The sequence below is a fragment of the Peromyscus leucopus genome, chromosome 2 (genome assembly GCF_004664715.2).
Source record: "Peromyscus leucopus breed LL Stock chromosome 2, UCI_PerLeu_2.1, whole genome shotgun sequence".
NCBI classification, from domain to species: Eukaryota; Metazoa; Chordata; class Mammalia; order Rodentia; family Cricetidae; genus Peromyscus; species Peromyscus leucopus.
The window spans coordinates 118,352,021-118,369,214 of NC_051064.1; the positions used below are offsets into that span (position 1 = coordinate 118,352,021).

At 43.4% G+C, this 17,194-nt stretch overlaps 1 protein-coding gene across 1 annotated transcript in view; it reads left to right on the forward strand.

Moving 5' to 3' along the window:
* Positions 1 to 17,194, forward strand: part of Zswim5 (zinc finger SWIM-type containing 5) — a 113,677-nt gene that overhangs the window by 90,014 nt on the left and 6,469 nt on the right. Inside the window, 7 exon segments of the mRNA XM_028889808.1 lie at positions 1 to 30; positions 6,468 to 6,644; positions 9,144 to 9,290; positions 9,763 to 9,900; positions 12,396 to 12,656; positions 13,033 to 13,168; positions 14,148 to 14,305. The exon segment at positions 1 to 30 is cut by the window's left edge and continues 150 nt beyond it. Coding sequence (XP_028745641.1) covers positions 1 to 30; positions 6,468 to 6,644; positions 9,144 to 9,290; positions 9,763 to 9,900; positions 12,396 to 12,656; positions 13,033 to 13,168; positions 14,148 to 14,305 — 1,047 coding nt within the window.

The following is a 17,194-nucleotide window of genomic DNA, read 5'->3' on the forward strand; positions in this document are numbered from 1 at the left end:
CACTTTCCCAGAGTGCCAGCCACAGCCCAGGTGAGCCAAGTACCTTTTTGTTTAGAACTTCAGAAGGTAAGAGGACAAAACACCAGAACAATGGTGGTCAGGCGGCCTTCTTTTTTCTCTTTTTTTTCATGGCAAATTTATCATCATAAATAAGAAAAGCTTTTTTTAATTCACCTCAACATGCTAAATTTTAGGTAAGCATAAGCATTTGACATTGAGGATGCTGTCTTTTTCCACATCAAGGGAGTCTACAGTGCCCAGCAGGAAGTCCTAGTGCTCTCTGCCCGATTCCTCTCAACCTTCAGATTCTCTGGGTTTGTATAGCTAGAAAACCTGCTTTAAAGGAGAGACAGAAGCCTACCAAAAAGTAAACAAAACCTAAGGCCAGGTATTGTGTCTCAGTCCTGTATTCCCAGCATCCTGAGGGTAGAGGCAAGCAGACGGATCTTTTTGTGTAGTATCCTTACCAAACCCTCGCTGCATTCACGAGGCAGAGGCAGGCTGATCTCTGAGTTTGAGGCCAGCCTGGTCTACAGAGTAAATCTCAGGACAACCAGTTGTTAGGGTCCTGAGAGGGATAAGTGGACTCCTTGTAAGCACAGCCAAGGGGAGGTCCTAGAGCAGTTAGGTCGTTTTAGATATGATTTGTTTAAGCAAGTGGCAATCATATTAGTATGTTCTAATTGGCCATGGCTAGTCAGGGGCTGGTTAAGGGTATAGCTTTTTCATTTCTGGGCAGGCCTGGACAAGTCCCAGGCTTTGTCCTTATTTGGTTATTACCTTGAGCTTGCTGACTGTGGCTCAGGCCTGGCCTGCATGTACCAGGCCTCCTTGTCCTTGCTGTTGGGTGTTGGAGACTGATTGTCCTTTGTTTGTGGGCTCTTCCGGAAACTGCTTGTCAGTCTCAAGAAACTGAAATTGAGGCCTGATCTCTTAGAGAAGACTGAGCAGCCTTTTATGGTGTCTGCTCAGTCCTCTTACCAGGGATACTCTGAGAAACCCTGTCTCCAAAAAAACCAAATACATCACCCCAAGTTATTGACAAGACTCCTACTCCACTGTAAGGCAAATCTAGTACATTAATAGCATACCCTCTGCCTTTTGAGCAGCTCACTGGTCTACAGATTCATCAACATCCATGTCATTCCTTCTAACTCAGGCCTTTTGATGTTGACCATTGTTCTTTAGTTCATCGAGTTTTTTTTTTTTTTTTTTTTTTTTTTTTTTTTTCGAGACAGTTTCTCTGTGTAGCTTTGCGCCTTTCCTGGAGCTCACTTGGTAGCCCAGGCTGGCCTCGAACTCACAGAGATCCGCCTGGCTCTGCCTCCGAGTGCTGGATTAAAGGCGTGCGCCACCAACGCCCGGCTAGTTCATCGAGTCTTTATTGGTAGGTCATTTTGTTGGACATTGATCTTACACTTGTTCTTTTTTCTTTTTTTTTTTTGAAGTAATAGCTATCAGCATTTTCAGCCTCGAGAAAGAAATCACTTAAATAATAAGAAATCACTTTGTTTTTGTTTGGCCGTCTTCTATTGTGCCATAATTGGTTGCCAGTATACTTAAGATAACTAAGTTAACGAGCCATGAAGAGACTATAATTTTGTCACTTCACTCAGCTATCCATTCCCGGCACTCATCTAGCCTACACAACACAGGAAGTCATCACTTTAGTATAGACTTTAGATGGCACAGAGGATCAAATATATATATATATATATATAAACACACACCCCACTCTTGAATTTCTCATTTTGTGTTGGTTCTTATTGTTACCTTATTCTTTTCCACACACAGCCCAATCTTTGGTGTTGCTGAATTGTTGCTATGTTTCGTTTGAGAAGATCTCATTATAGGAGGCCTGGATAGACAACTCAGCACTGGCTTCTCTTCCCAGAGGTCCTAAGTTCAATTCCCAGCAACCACGTGGTGGCTCACAACTATGGGATTTGATGCCCTCTGCAGATAGAGCACTCATATACATAAAATACAGAAATAAACTGGGCGGTGGTGGCGCATACCTTTAATCCCAGCACTCTGTGAGTTCTCATTACCACTCCATCGCCCCCTTACTGTCTCCTCCCCGACTTTCCAACTTCCACATGCTCTAAGTGCCTACACTGTTGTTAGACCATCCTCCTCCTCTTCTGCCTTGGTGAATGCTCTATTTTAATAAATATCTGTTCATTCCCAAGTGTGTGTCTCCTGCTCAGACTTTTCCTCTTAGCCCTAGTCTTGCATATTTGTTTACTTTTGAGGCTCCTGCTTGTATCTTATTCCCTTCTGCTTCCTTTCCTTTTTTCTTGTTCTTTTTTTTTTTGTTGTTTGTTTGTTTTTGTTTTTTTAGATAGGCAGGTGCAGGCTGTCCTCAAGCTTGCTAATCCTGTCTCTGCCTCCCAAGTACTAGAATTACAGGTGTGTACCACTATTGCTCAGTTTGGACTCATTCTTGATTCTTCTTTTCTCTCTCACCCACATCTTACTTGTAGGTGTGGTGGTTTGAATAGATATGGCCCCCATAGATTCATGTGATTGAATATTTGGCCCATAGAGAGTGGCACATTAGGTGTGGCCTTGTTGGAGTGTGGTGTGTCCTTGTTGGAGGAAGTGTGTCTCTTATGCTCAGACTATACCCAGGACATAGTCTCTCTCTGCTGCCTGTGGATCAAGATGTAGAACTCTTAGCTCTTTCTCCAACACCATGTCAGCCTGCATGTCACTATGTTCCTGTCATGAGGCTAATGGACTAAACCTGTGAAACTGTAAGCCAGGTCCAGTTAAATGTTTTCCTTTATAAGACTTGCCATGGAGCTGGGCAGTGGTGGCGCACACCTTTATTCCAGCACTCAGGAGACAGAGGCAGGTGGATCTCTGTGAGTTTGAGGCCAGCCTGGTCTACAGAGTGAGCTCCAGGACAGGCACCAAAACCACACAGAGAAACTCTGTCTCAGGAAGAAAAAAAAAAAAAAAAAAGACTTGCCAAGGTCATGGTGTCTCTTCACAGCAATAAAACTCTAACTAAGACAATGGTCTTATTTGCCTTTACTTCAGAACATAACCAGAATCCAAGTACTTACCATCTCTACTGTTTATTACTTAAACCTCCTACCATTATCTCTGATAAACTGTTACAAGTGGCTGCCTAACAGCTTGCTCATTCCATCCAACTAGTCTGGCCTCCTTGCTGTTTTCAAACATTCCCCAAATACATTCCTACCTCAGGACTTAGTGCTTGCTATTCTTCCACCTGGAATGTTCTCTTAATTGTCACTGTGGCTTGCCTCTTAGTTCCTACAGATCCCGGCATTCAAATGCTCTCTCCTCCCCCTCCCCTTCTCCCTCTCTGAGACAGAGTCTTACTGCATTCCTGGCTCAAGTGATCTCCTTCAGTGGCTGGGACTGTAGGCATATACCACCTCACAAAGCTGTTCAAAAATTATCTTTTGCGGGGCTTGTTTTAGTTTTGGGTTTTTATTTTCTTTTGTTTTCTGGGGTAGTTGTTTGTCTTTTTGAGACAAGGTCTTGCTGTATGCTTAGCTGGCCTGGAATTCACTGTGTAGTCCAGGCTGGTATGTGCTACCACACCAGCTTTTGTTTTGATTTTTAGGTGGGTTTGTATATCCCAGGCTGACCTAGCATCTTTGTGCAGCCAAGAGTGGCCTTGAATGTCTGACCCCGCCTCTTCCACCTCCCAAATGCTGAGGTTACAGGCGTACACCACAATGCTAGTGTTTCATGTGGTGCTAGGCAAGCATTCCACCAACTGAGCTACATCCGCAGCCTCTCAGTGTTGTTTTATTAGAGACCACTCTATATGAAACAATAACCTTAACCTAATATCATCTTTCCTTTCTCCCTAACTCTGCTTTAGTTTTTTTTCATAGTATTTATAAATGTATATGTCTGATATACTGTATATTTAGCTCTCTCCCCATTTCAATGTAAAAGTTAATAGAAACAGACTTTACCAATCCTGCCTGTAACAGTATCTGCTGTGTATGAAGTATTAGATGATTCAATGAATTGCAAAGCAATGAGAGCTGTCCCCACTGTGTGCTGAGCAGACCAGAGCAAATACTCAGTCAGGGTGAAAGACTCTCGCCAATAGAAGACTGTGTACTCTTTCCTAGTGCTTTCTCTTTTGTCCAGCACCTCAAGTAAATGAGTCATGTGTGCTCTGAAACATTAGATTAAAGCAAACCTATGAATTCAATAAATTTTATTATTAGTAAATAATTTATTATTACAAATTAACTGCATTTATATGTGTATGTGTGCATTTGTGCATGTGAATGTAGTATCTGTGGAAGCAGAGAGTATCAGGGCCCTGAAATTGGAGTTACAGACAGTTGTGAGCTGCCCAAGCTCTAAGTCCCCTAGATTGGATTGTCTTAGCTGGTCTTCAGTCTTGGAGTCTGAAGAAGTAGGTTCTAATACCAGTTGAAGGAGTGCCTGGGCAGCAGGATAGATGAAGTTGCCATGGAGAGTGAGGACAAGCAGGCAGGATAGCGAGCTTTCTTCTCCTATGTCCTTTATGTGGGCTGCCACCAGAAAGTTTGGCTCAGAGTTAGAGTGGGTCTTCCCAACTCAGTAATCCAATCAAAAAAACAATCCCTCACAGGTGTGTCCAACTGCTTGGGTTTTAGTTGATTTCAGAACTAGTCAAGTTGACAACCAAGGTGAGCCATCACATCATTACACAAGCATCTAATTTGGGTTTCTCTGAAAGTGTCATGTAGTTCAGTTCTTGACCCCAAATATTTTCAGCTATCATTAATCAGGCAAAGTAGTAATTGAATTATAGCTAATGGAGTTTTTTCTTAAAGCATATTGGATAAATTTATTATTTCATGTTTATTAGTGTTTTGATCTTTCATGTTGTTCACTCATGTTCCATTTTTTTTTTTTTTAATTTAGTTTATGGGTATGGAGAGATGGCTCAGCAAGTAAGAGTACTTGCTGCTCTGGACAGAGGACCTGGGTTCAGTTCCAGCCACCACACTAGGTGGCTCACAACTGCTTACGTCTCCAGTTTCAGGGAGTCTGATGCCCTTTGCTGATCTAAATGTGTGATGTGCATACACTCATCAAGCACACACACACACACACACACACATTTAACAACAAAGAAACAAACTTTTATTTGTAAAGTTTGTAAAGTCAGGGATGCCTATAATCCCTGCACTTAGGAGGTAGAAGCAGGGGGTGATAGAGGCAGGAGGATCAAATTCATGGCCAACCTTGGCTACATAGCAAGTTTAAACCCTATCTCGGCCTTCCCACACATCCCCCAAAATAGTTGAGCTTATGGAAGAGTTTACAGTCTATTTGAGAAGATACAACTAATCTATGTGGGAGAATAGCAAAGACTGAGATGGCTGAGCAAAAAATCTAGGCAGTGAACATTTGAATTCCAGAATAAAGAACCAGGCTGCCCCCGCCACACACACACACACACACACACACACACACACACACACACACACACGCACGCACGCACGCACGCACGCACGCACGCTCAGGGGACTTTAACTCTCTGGGCCTCTGTTACTCATTTGCAGAGTGTTGGAACTACTACACTATGAGCATGGACAAGATGAAACAAGCAAAGTACAGAAGTTGTGTTGAGAACAGGTTAGCTTTGGGGCAGACTCAGTATTCTTAGAAGAGAATATAAACTAGGAGGGATACAGACAGACAAACACATACACTCACAGAGACTGTTAGATTTGAGCTTACTCTGTAGTGTTGATTTCCCCGTAGCCCTCTTCTGGAAGGGAGGTGGCATGGTCAGCTTTCAGTCAGAAGGTTTCGTCAGCATCAGCTTTCCTTGTGGAGAACCAACCACACACTGACAGCGCAGTGACAAAGGTCCCCAAATGCAGACTGCTTTGCATCTTTCTCAACCTTTATTATTTTTATGTGTAAATTTTATTTGTGTTTGATTTTTAGGGGACCTGAGGCAGGGGGTGTTGTTTGTTTGTTAAAACAGAGTATTATATCACCCAAGCTAGCCTCAAATTTCTGAGCTTCCTGTGTTGAGCTCCTGAGTAGTTTTTTCAGCTTCTGATATGAAGATCACAGAAGCCCTTGGTATGATGAGGGTCACGCTACAAATGAAACAAGTTATGATTAGTTAGGGTATTCTCTAGGTGCCTCTTTCTTTCTCTGACTGCTGTGGAAAACAGGTTCTATCCTAACGGTTGAGTCGCAGAGCACAAATGTCTCTTCAAGTTTCTTGTGGCTCTGGATCCCAGTAGAGGGCTGTTCAAAGAGGAGGGAATCCATAGACCTCTGTATACGGGGTTTTTTTTTTTTTTTGATAGAAGATGTAGGTGTAAGGCTTATTTAAGGAGACAGCATGAGTACCCAGACGGAATGTCCAGACTGCTCTTCTGACCAGCCTCCCACCTGAAGAAGACGGGGTGTTAGAGCTTCAGATTATTCAGCCTTTCTTTTTCCTCCCCCAGACTCCTTATCCAGACCAAGACGAACAGTCTTCACTAGAGCCATTGAAGGCCGTGAGCTACACTGGCAGGACAGCCACCTACAGCGAATAATCAGCAGTGACATCTATGCAGCTCCTGCCTGCCAGCGGGAGAATGAGCGACTACTCTTCAATTCCCACGGCCAGCCACTGTGGCTTGGTAAGTCTGGCCCTCTTGTGCTCCAAGAATTTCAGGGCCCAGTCCTACCTGTACCCGGCCCACGAGCCAGCAGTATAGGTCCCAGCAACACTAGCTACAACTTAGAGTCTGTATAGCTCTGTTGGAGTGTTTGCTACCAACCTGGGTCATTTATTTGAGGCCAGCTTCATTTGTATGTGTGCTTAACTGAGGTATAGCAATATCAGGTGGAAATCTGTATCCTTTCCCTAAGCTTTAGGAAGAAGACAAAGCAGTTGATACGAAGCCCCTAGACATCAGTTCACACACTTTTAGTCCTCTGTTACTAAGCAACTTTATATTCTGCTCTGAACTTATCTGTTTTGATTGAAAAGCACTACAGGAACTGAGGCAGTAGCTTGGTCAGAAAGTACCAGAGTTTGAACCCCAGGGCCCATGTAAAATAATCCAGGCATGATAGTATGTTCTTATAATCCCAGTACTGGGGAGGCCGAGACAGCAGATCCCTGGAGCTTGCTAGCCAGCCTAGCCTAGTGTAAGTGGCTAGTTACAGGCCAGTGAGAGACCCTGTCTTTAAAAAAAAAAGAAAAAGAGCCAGCAAAACAGCTTTGTGGGTAAAAATGTTTGCTGCACAAGCTGGGTGACCTGAGTTTGACTGCTGGAACCTATAGTGGAAGGGGAGAACCCACTCCTGAAATTTGTCCTTTGATCTCCACCTGCAGTCTGTGCCATACACATGCCTGCACTCACACTCATAGACACACAGTAATAATAAATAACATGTAAAAAATTTTTTTTTTTTTTTTTTGACAGGTTTCTCTGTGTAGTTTGTTTCTGAACTCACTGTACCAGCTGCCTCGAACTCACAGAGATCCACCTGGCTCTGCCTTCCGAGTGCTGGGATTAAGGCGTGCGCCACCAACGCCCGGCGATAACATGTAAAAATTTTTAAGAGGTAGATAATGTCTCAGGAGTAATGCCCAAGGTTGTCCTCTGGACTCCACACGTATGAGCACATATGTGCACACACATGAGCACACACAAATAGAAATAACGCTGTGTCTGAAACTAGCTACCCTGAGCTAGTAAGGAGGCTGCAGTCTGTGGTCATCACCAGGCTGTTGTCCTTTCCTCTGTCTCATCTTCCTAGCATCCTTCATAACAAGATAGAACTGCTTCATCTAGTTTAAACTTCTACAACAGTCTTCTGACTTACAGTCAGTTTGTCCTTAACTTTATTAGAGAACACTCATTCTAAAATACAGCTTAGAAGCCTGGTGTGGTGAATACATACCTTAACCTCAGAATCTGGGAGGCAGAGGCAGGTGGATATCTGTGAGTTCAATGCCAGTATGGTCTATGTAGCAAGTTCTAGACCAGCTACAGTTACACAGTGAGACTGTTTCCAAAAACTCAGGTAATTAACTAATTAAGTAAAGCAAGCAGGCTAAGGGGTTCATTATAGCACAGAAATAAATGATGTACAGATGGGAATTGGGAACTACTTCAATGTCCAATTTGATTAGCCAGTAGATGAACATAGTCAGTGGAATGACATGTATTTATTTTGAATGTTATACAAGCATATTTAATGCCATGGAAAAGTATTTACAATTACTATTAAGTTGCAAAACAATAACTATAACATCCCAAATTTGGTTTAAAAATTGAAAAATCTGGATAAATATACATGAAATTGTAAAGAGAAGTTATTTTTATTTTGTATTTTGCTTATTTATATCTTTAAATCTTCTGCATTATTTTATATGTGTGTGTGCTTATGTTTATACATTCAGATGTGTGGATGAGCATGTAAATGACAGAAGTAGACAGCAGATCTCTTCCTTAATTTCTTTCTACCTTATATTTTGAGAGAGTCTGTCCCTAAACCTCAGCTAGACTATCTAGCCAAGAAGCCCAGTGATCTTCCTGCTTCCTCTTCCCAGTCCCAGTTATTTCTATAATTTTTAATTTTGCCTCTAGTGGAAATGATAAAGTAAAATGAAAGGCTTGTTAAGATCACTCCCTTATTTTAAGAAGTTAATAATGCTGGGCATGATGGTGCATACCTTTAATCCCAGCACTTGGGAAGCAGAGGCGGGTAGAGCTCTGGGTTCAAGGCCAGGATGGTCTACAGAGTGAGTACAGTACAGCCAGGGCCACACAGAGAAACCTTGACTCAAGAAAAGAAAACAAAACAAAGAAGTTGATAGTTATTGGCATGGTGGCACACTCAGGAGGCAGAAGCCAGCAGATCTCTGTGTTCTACCTTTCTAGGCTATCTCTAGCCACATATATAAATTTTATATTCTTGAAGATAAAGATACAGTCCCTGTTATAAAGCACTGTTAAGTTGAATCTGAGAAACTGGACTGAACACAGACTTTCTTTGTCTGTCAGACATGGACTTTCCTGATTTGAACTCAAGCAAAATCTTTTCTTCCTTCCTGGAAGAGCATGTGCCTACAGCCTGTGCTTGAACTTTGAACTCAACCAAATCATTTTCTTCCTGCCTGGCAGAGCATGTGCCTACAGCCTGCGCTCGTGTTGATGCACTGCGATCTCATGGGTATCCAAAAGAGGCTCTCAGACTCACGGTGGCCATCATTAATACTCTGAGGTTACAGCAGCAGCGGCAGCTAGAGATCTACAAACACCAGAAGAAAGGTATAGTGGTTAGGAATCCTCTAACATCTTGGGGTCTGAGGCAGTAAGGATCCTCAGGAGATAAGAAGACCCAGAACCTAATTTTCATTCAGGACCACAGGCTTGAGGATTCCAAGTAATTCTACCTGCTGAGTGGGTATGCTATTCCTGTGAATCTCAGCTTTGTTGTTTGTAAAATAGGAACAATGATGTCTGCCTTTCACAGGGCAGGTGGAAGACCCATTAAGACCCTGAGAAGATGCGTTTGAAACTGTAAAGCTGTCTCCATATATGCACTGCCAGCAGACAGTCTACATTAGAGCTGGCTGGTGAGCTTGTGATCAGGCCAATCAAACAAAGACATGATAATAAGGGGAGCTTTTCTTTGACTTTCCCGTCAAGGCCTGAATGATACTGATTAGGAAACCAAATCAGAAGAAAAGTGCAATTCCTGCCTCTATCTGTCTAAAACTTGGAACCTGCTTATTTCCAGAATTGTTGCAGAGAGGAACCACAACAATCACGAACCTGGAGGGCTGGGTGGGCCATCCCCTGGATCCCATTGGCTGCCTGTTTCTCACTTTGACCGAGGCCTGCCGCCTGAATGATGACAGCTACATGGAAATGTCAGGTACAGGGGTCAGCCTGAGACAAGCCAGGAATGCCCATGGCAGCTTTCTCTCTGCTAAACTCTGTGGTCTAGCCATGCATGTCCTGCTTTCCTGCTTTACCTTACTAGCTTCTTTGGGGAATAAGAAGGGTTAGAGGAATTTCAGGAGTCAGAGGCTAAAAGTTCAGAGCAGTCCTGAAATGGGATAGACCATCCAGCAAGAGTGTGTGTCTCAAGCTGTTCATGGCAGTGCCCACCTGTAGCCACAGCTACTCACGAGGCTAACACAGGAAGATCATTTGAGCCCAGAGTTTCAGAGGTAGCCTGGACCATCTCAAAAACAAAAACAAAAACAAAAAAAAACCCAGGTATAAAAAATCAGACCACTGAAGCAAGAGGATTGCAACAGAAAAGGCCCGCCTGGACCACACAGTGTAAGACCCCATCTCAAAAAACAACAAAGTATCTATCTTTGAAATCATATAATACCATTTGCAAGACCTTGCTCTAGTTTCCCCTTGGCGCTCCAATCCTTATGATCTCTGTTGAGAGAATTAGATAGGACTGAGCGCAATGATACACACCTTTAATCCCAGCACTCAGGAAGCAAAGGCAGGAGGGACTCTGAGTTTGAGGCTAAAGCTGTCTACACATAGCAAGTTCCAGGCCAGGCAAGGGTACCTAGTGAGTGAGATGCTGTCTCAAAAGCAAACAAATTTAAAAAAAATTAGACAAGGCACATAGAGTGTAGTGTGGAAGATCATTGGACTGTATCACAAGTAAAGTGGTACACTCTCAAAGGGAGAGTGGATAGTGGCTAACAGGCCATTGTACAGCAGAACACCCTCAGAGAGTGACCATTGACTAAAGAGGCCTACAGTTTTAGGTAGGCTTTATACCACTTCTAAAACTGCTGTAACAGACATCTTCTTGAGGGCACCTTCCTATCCCAGTGTTAAAGAAGGCAATGATAACTCTTTAATCTTTGCCAGAAAGCCTAGCCTACAGCTATATAGTAATTTTTCTCCTGCAAAATAAAATGTCATTTCCCTACCCAGGGCCAGAGATAAGACTCAGATCACCCCTCCTACCTCCGATTTCTTTATTTCTTTTTTAAAGAGGCATCAGATTGAAGCTAGTGTACAAGCACTTGACAGGGGTGCTAGGATCTGAAGCCACCTCCTTAGGAAAACAGTAAAAGTGCTTAACTGTGGGGCCATCTCTCCAGCCACAGATCCAGTTCTTTTGACTAGTGATCAAAATGCTGACGTTTCACACCCTCACTTTATAGCTGCTGATTATGAAGGACTTGGTCCCCAGTGACCTTTAAGCCTGCTAACATCTAACTAGCTACCTGGAAATACTCTCTGATTTTCTTTTAACACTCTCCCTCATGGTAGCTTTGTACCAGTTTTCCAAATGTGGAGAAGGATAGCCTAACTCTATCACAATAGCTAGGCTAGATACACAATTGCTTCTTTTTCCTTTGTGCTATCACTGTGTTTAATTTTTGCATTTACTTTAGTATTAGTCCACTGCATTACAGTGTCTACAAATATCTCTTACCACACTATCAGCTGCTTGCAAGGAGAAATTATGACTGATCTTCGTATGATCCTAGCATTACCTGCTACTTACTTGTCTTCCAAAGCTACTTAGTAGAAAGGGGGGTGGGGAATCAGGATCATTTTTGTTTATTTGTTTTGTTTTTGAGATTATATCATTTCTCCCTTCCCGTTCTTCCCTCCAAATGCTCCCATATACTCCTTTTTATTCCCCCATGCTGGTTTTGAACTCATGCACTCAAGCCATCCTCTCACCACCTCTCATATGCCTGAGAAGCTAAAGGCTTCCCAGGCATATGCCATCATACCCAACAAGACACTGGCTCTTAAACCAAGGCTTGCTTCCTGAAATTCTGAGTGGAGCATATAAAATCATAATAAAGAAGATGCAAGGGTTACCAAAGTAAAAGTTAAAACTAGATGGAGTCAAGTGTGTCTCTGGGTAGAGATATAAGAATTAACCCAAGCCAAATTAGGGAAGGCCCTGATTGTCCGTCTGATCTCCTGCATAGGGAGTCCACATCTTTGGTCACCTTCCTCTACACAATGACATTCATAGCTGAAGTTGCACTTGGTTCGTTTACCGCTGGCATACCGTGCTCTTCTGGTATCAGGCCGTAGAGAAACATAGAACAGTGAGATGGTCTCACTCCTTTAAGATGCTCACACTGAGGTAACAGAAACAGACACAAAAACAATTACGAGATTATATAATGCACTGGCAAAAGATAAGACTTTATGGTTCCCTGACTGGCCTAGCCAATTTTTGTGTTGTGTAGGAATCTTTGTGATTCTTAAAGTCTCTTTCCAGTGTATTTTTCTTACTGCCTTGAGGTTCTGAATTAGCTTTGTGGTAAATATTAAGCAACTGATATCCCAAAGTGGGACAGGTAGAGGCACAGAAGAACCATTAGACCTGTCCTAAGAACCTGGTATGCCTGTTGTCCTCAGATATGAATGAAAGCAGACTGCCTGTGTACCAGCACATACCTGTGGCTTCAGGTTGCCCAAACAGCAATGAGTCGTACCTGTCATTGGCCCTGGAAGTTGCTTTGATGGGCATGGGTCAACAGAGGGTAATGCCTGAAGGCCTCTATGCCCAGGACAAGGTGTGCCGTAATGAGGAGCAACTCCTAAGCCAACTCCAGGAACTGCAGCTGGATGACGAGCTAGTACAGACATTAAGGAAACAGTGCATCTTGCTGCTGGAAGGTAAGAAGAAAGGGGGCTACAGTAACAAAACCTCTGGCTGGTCCCTGGGCCCCCTTCTCTCACATAGCACAGTCATGCAGATATTATGACATTAAAGAGTAATGAAGGTTCCTTTGTTTAGCAAACAAACTCAGGTAGGTCCCTGAGCTCCTGAGTCTAGGCTGTACTAAGCATAAAAAATAAACAAATAAACTGGTGCACACCTTTAATCCCAGCACTCAGGAGGCAGAAGCAGGTGGATCTCTGAGTTTGAGGCCAGCCCGGTTTACAGAACGAGTTCCAGGACAGCCAGGGCTACACAGAGAAACTCTGTCTTGAACAACCAAAAACAAATGAACAAGTAAATAATAGTCGGCTGGCTCGTCTCCTCCCCCAGGAGGCCCCTTCAGCGGTCTCGGAGAAGTTGTCCACCGGGAGAGTGTTCCTATGCACACCTTCGCCAAGTACCTGTTCTCAGCTCTGCTGCCTCACGACCCGGACCTGGCCTACAAGTTAGCCTTGCGAGCCATGAGGTGGGTAGCCCGTGTCCAGTCCGTCTGTCTCCACCAAGGCAGGCGTCCTCAGTGCCCTCTCTCTCCGCTTATCCTACTCCCCTTTCCTCTCCGTCTGTTCCCGACACCAAGCCCCCCTTACAGCAGCATAGGTGTTTCCGTAGGATTTAGGATCTGGGATTCTTTATTAATGAAGTAGTTGCCCCCCTGGCCATGCTCATGATAGGTTGTCTGAACAGGTCCCTGAGGTATAATAGGTATGGTGCTTCTCTGTTTGGGAGCCACTTGGGCAACCTGAGAAGTGATTTATATCCTTCCATGACTCCATTCAGTCATGAGTCCAGGTACAGGTCTCCAGAGGCGTGTGAGAGAAGCAGAGATAAATATGTATACCCCAAGAAACAATACTCTATGAGAATCTTGTTTTCAAGTTAGAATAGGGTCCTTGGTTTACGAGTATAGATCTCTGAAATGTAGCAGACCACACAGGGGAAGAACTTTAGTTAGGCCATAAGACTGAGAGAACTCCTTAGCTAAAATGAAATTCTCTGGTATGTGTTTCTTTTTTTTTTTAATAGGTTTTTCTTTTCTCATTTTAATTTTTATGTGCATTGAGTCCCCTAGAATTAGAGTTACTTACAGTTGTGAGCTGCCATATGGGTCCTGGGAATTGAACCTGGGTCCTTTGGAAGAGCAGCCAGTGTTCCTAACCGCTGCGCCATCTCTCCAGCCCCTTGGTATGTGTTACTTATGTTCTTCAAGATAATCCTATGCACTCTACATACATGCCAGTCAAATCTCTTATAGTGGGGTCTATTCAGCTTGAAGTTTCCAAGTGCCCAGGCACCCGTCTGATATATACTGTAGGTTTAAAACCCTTCAAAGCTCTCAGCCTGTCTTTCCCTGACCAATTCCTCCCCAGCAAAAAGCAAGCTTCCCTAAAGGGGCTCACAATGGCCAGAACCTAAATGAAGCTGATGGTGCTTCCTGGGTCTTCTAGGTTACCTGTTCTAGAAAACTCATCTTCTGCAGGCGACACTTCCCACTCTCATCACATGGTGTCTGTGGTGCCCAGCCGTTACCCTCGCTGGTTCACACTTGGACATTTGGAATCACAGCAGTGTGAACTGGCCTCTACCATGCTGACTGCCGCCAAAGGTGAGTACAGGGAGACATTAGACTCCAGCAACCCCATCGCGCCCACCCACTCAGTCTTCTGGAAAAGAGAAGCCATGTGTTCTGTGTCGACAAGAGCAATGGAGATCCTCGTGCTGACTACTTATTAGAAAGAACACCTGAGGGCTGGAGAGATGGCTCAGTGGTTAAGAGCACTGACTGCTCTTCCAGAGGTCCTGAGTTCAATTCCCAGCAACCACTTGGTGGCTCACAACCATCTGTAGTGAGATCTGGTGTCCTCTTCTGGCCTGCAAGCATACATGCAGGCAGAACACTGTATGTGTGTATAAATAAATAAATATAAATAAATCTTAAAAAAAAAAAAAAAAAAAAAAAAAAAAAAAAAGAAAAAAAGAAAGAAAGAAAGAACATCTGGGTTCAGACTAGAATTTTGCCCTCGTGAAACCCTGAATATATAGAATCAAATGATTTTTAAATTTTTTTTTTTTTTTTTTTTTTTTTTTTGGTTTTTCGAGACAGGGTTTCTCTGTGTAGCTTTGCGCCTTTCCTGGAACTCGCTTTGGAGACCAGGCTGGCCTCGAACTCACAAAGATCCTCCTGGCTCTGCCTCCCGAGTGCTGGGATTAAAGGCGTGCGCCACCACCGCCCAGCGGAATCAAATGATTTTTTAAAAAATGTTTTCATATTCTGTGTCTGTGTACATGAATGCCAGTGTCCAGTGAGGTCAGAAGTTTCTGATCTCAGAGCTGGAGTTATAGGTGGTTGTAAGCCCCCTGACATGGGTATTTGGGAACTGAACTCGGGTCCCCTGCAAGAACAATATGCTATGCTCTCTTAACCAAAACCCATTTCTCCAGCTCCATAATCAAATGATTTTTGTTTGTTTATTACTATTTTTTTTTCAAGACAGGGTTTCTCTGTGTAGCCCTGGCTGTCCTGGAACTCACTCTGTAGACCAGGCTGGCCTTGAACTCACAGAGATCCAACTGCTACTGCCTCCCTAATGCTAGGATTAAAGGCATGTGCCACCATCACCTAGCATATTTTTGTTTTTTCAAAACAATTCTCTCTAATAGCCCTGGCTGTCCTTGAACTCACTACATAGACCAGGCTGGTCTCAAACTCACAGATATCTACCTGTCTCTACTCCTCAAGTGCTAAGACTAAAGGTGTGCACCACCATGCCTGGCTTCAGAATCAAGTGATTTTTTTAAAAAATATTTATTTATTATTTATACAAAGTTCTGCCTGCATGTATGCCTACAGGCCAGAAGAGGGCACCTGATCTCATTATTAGATGGTTGTGAGCCACCATGTGGTTGCTCTGGAAGAACAGCCAGCATCCTTAACCTCTGAGCCATCTCTTCAGCTCCTCTGGGCCATCATCTCTCCAGCCCCTCAAATGGTTTTTAAGTTAACTCTTTTTTTGTTTTGTTTTTTTGTTTTGTTTTTTGTTTTGTTTTTTTTTTTTTGAGACAGGGTTTCTCTGTTTAGTTTTGGTGCCTGTCCTGGATCTTGTGCTGTAGACCAGGCTGGCCTCGAACTCACAGAGATCCGCCTGGCTCTGCCTTCTGGGTGCTGGGATTAAAGGCATGTGTCACCACCGCCTGGCCTTAAGTTAACTTCTAAATGTACTCTTCCAGCTAATAAAGTCAGTTTGTTTTTTCCAGCATCAATTTCAAAATCTATAAAATGGAGATCATTGTCGTGATCTCTCAGCTCCAGGACCATTGGAAGATGTAAGGAAGACTAAGATAGAACTATAAATCTCCAGAGTCAGATCCACTTGGTCTAAAGGGAGAGTCCAGAATGACTGACCCCTGTGAGCTCATGCAGTCCTGTTAGCTCTGCGGGTTGGCCCCAAAGAGGAGTGAAGAGAGCTCTAGACAGGAGCTATGACAAAAACCAGCTGCAATGGACCTGAGGGCTTTATACCAGGAAACTGGGCATTTATTTTAACATGTATTTTTTTTTTTTAATTTAAAATATCTTTGGTGGGAATGCCTTTGGAGGCCAGAACAGGCATCAGATCCCAGGAAGCTATCATGACAAGCTTTGCAAGGTGCCTGAGTGAGCGCTGGTGTGCAGACTTGGGGCCTCATGCTAGAGCAGCAGGTGCTCTTAACTGACAGGCCGGCTCTCCAGACCCGTGAACTTCCCCTCTGTGGATGTTTTGGAAGATAAACTCAGAGAAATGGTGGATCTGCAGCATGGAAGTTTGTTTCTCCAGCCATCTAAAGTTGTGGCCAAATAAGATTTATTTTGTAACTATCAGTTTAATATTGTGGTGGTGACTGCAGAACTCTGTAAGACAGGGAGAACTGTCCCAGTCTGGCACAGAAGGTGTTAATATCTTCAAGGTCAAAGGCCCTCAGATCAAGTACAGTCTTGATTGTATAATTGTGTTTCCAACCCAGTGTACATTCTTACATATATCACCTAGACACTAGGTGAATTACTCAAGTACTATGTGATTGGAAGTAGGTATTACTTGGATTCTGCTCAATATCATTTTATTCTGGCTTTTTAAAAAAAACCTGATACTCATCTCAAGTACCTGCCATGGATGGATTTTGGGAGAACCTGGCAAACTCAAGTGTAGTTATGTGAAGTGAATGTAGCAGGTTTTCTCTCCAGGAATTGAGTCCAAAATAGGTATAGATAATAAGAGAATCAGGAGGAAATGGATTCAGAGTGGTTGAAAATGCCCATGAGTTTACTAGCAACTGGGCTCTTGGATTAAAAATTACTGACCGCATTGAATCTAGATGGGGAAAAAAAAATCTATCCAGAACTCCTCAGTGCCAATAGTGGTAACGGGGATATATGGTCTTGAGAATGAGTCTTTCTTCCATGGTTGGAAGTTAACCAGCATTATCAACAACAACGACAGGCTGAAGGATGACGGGG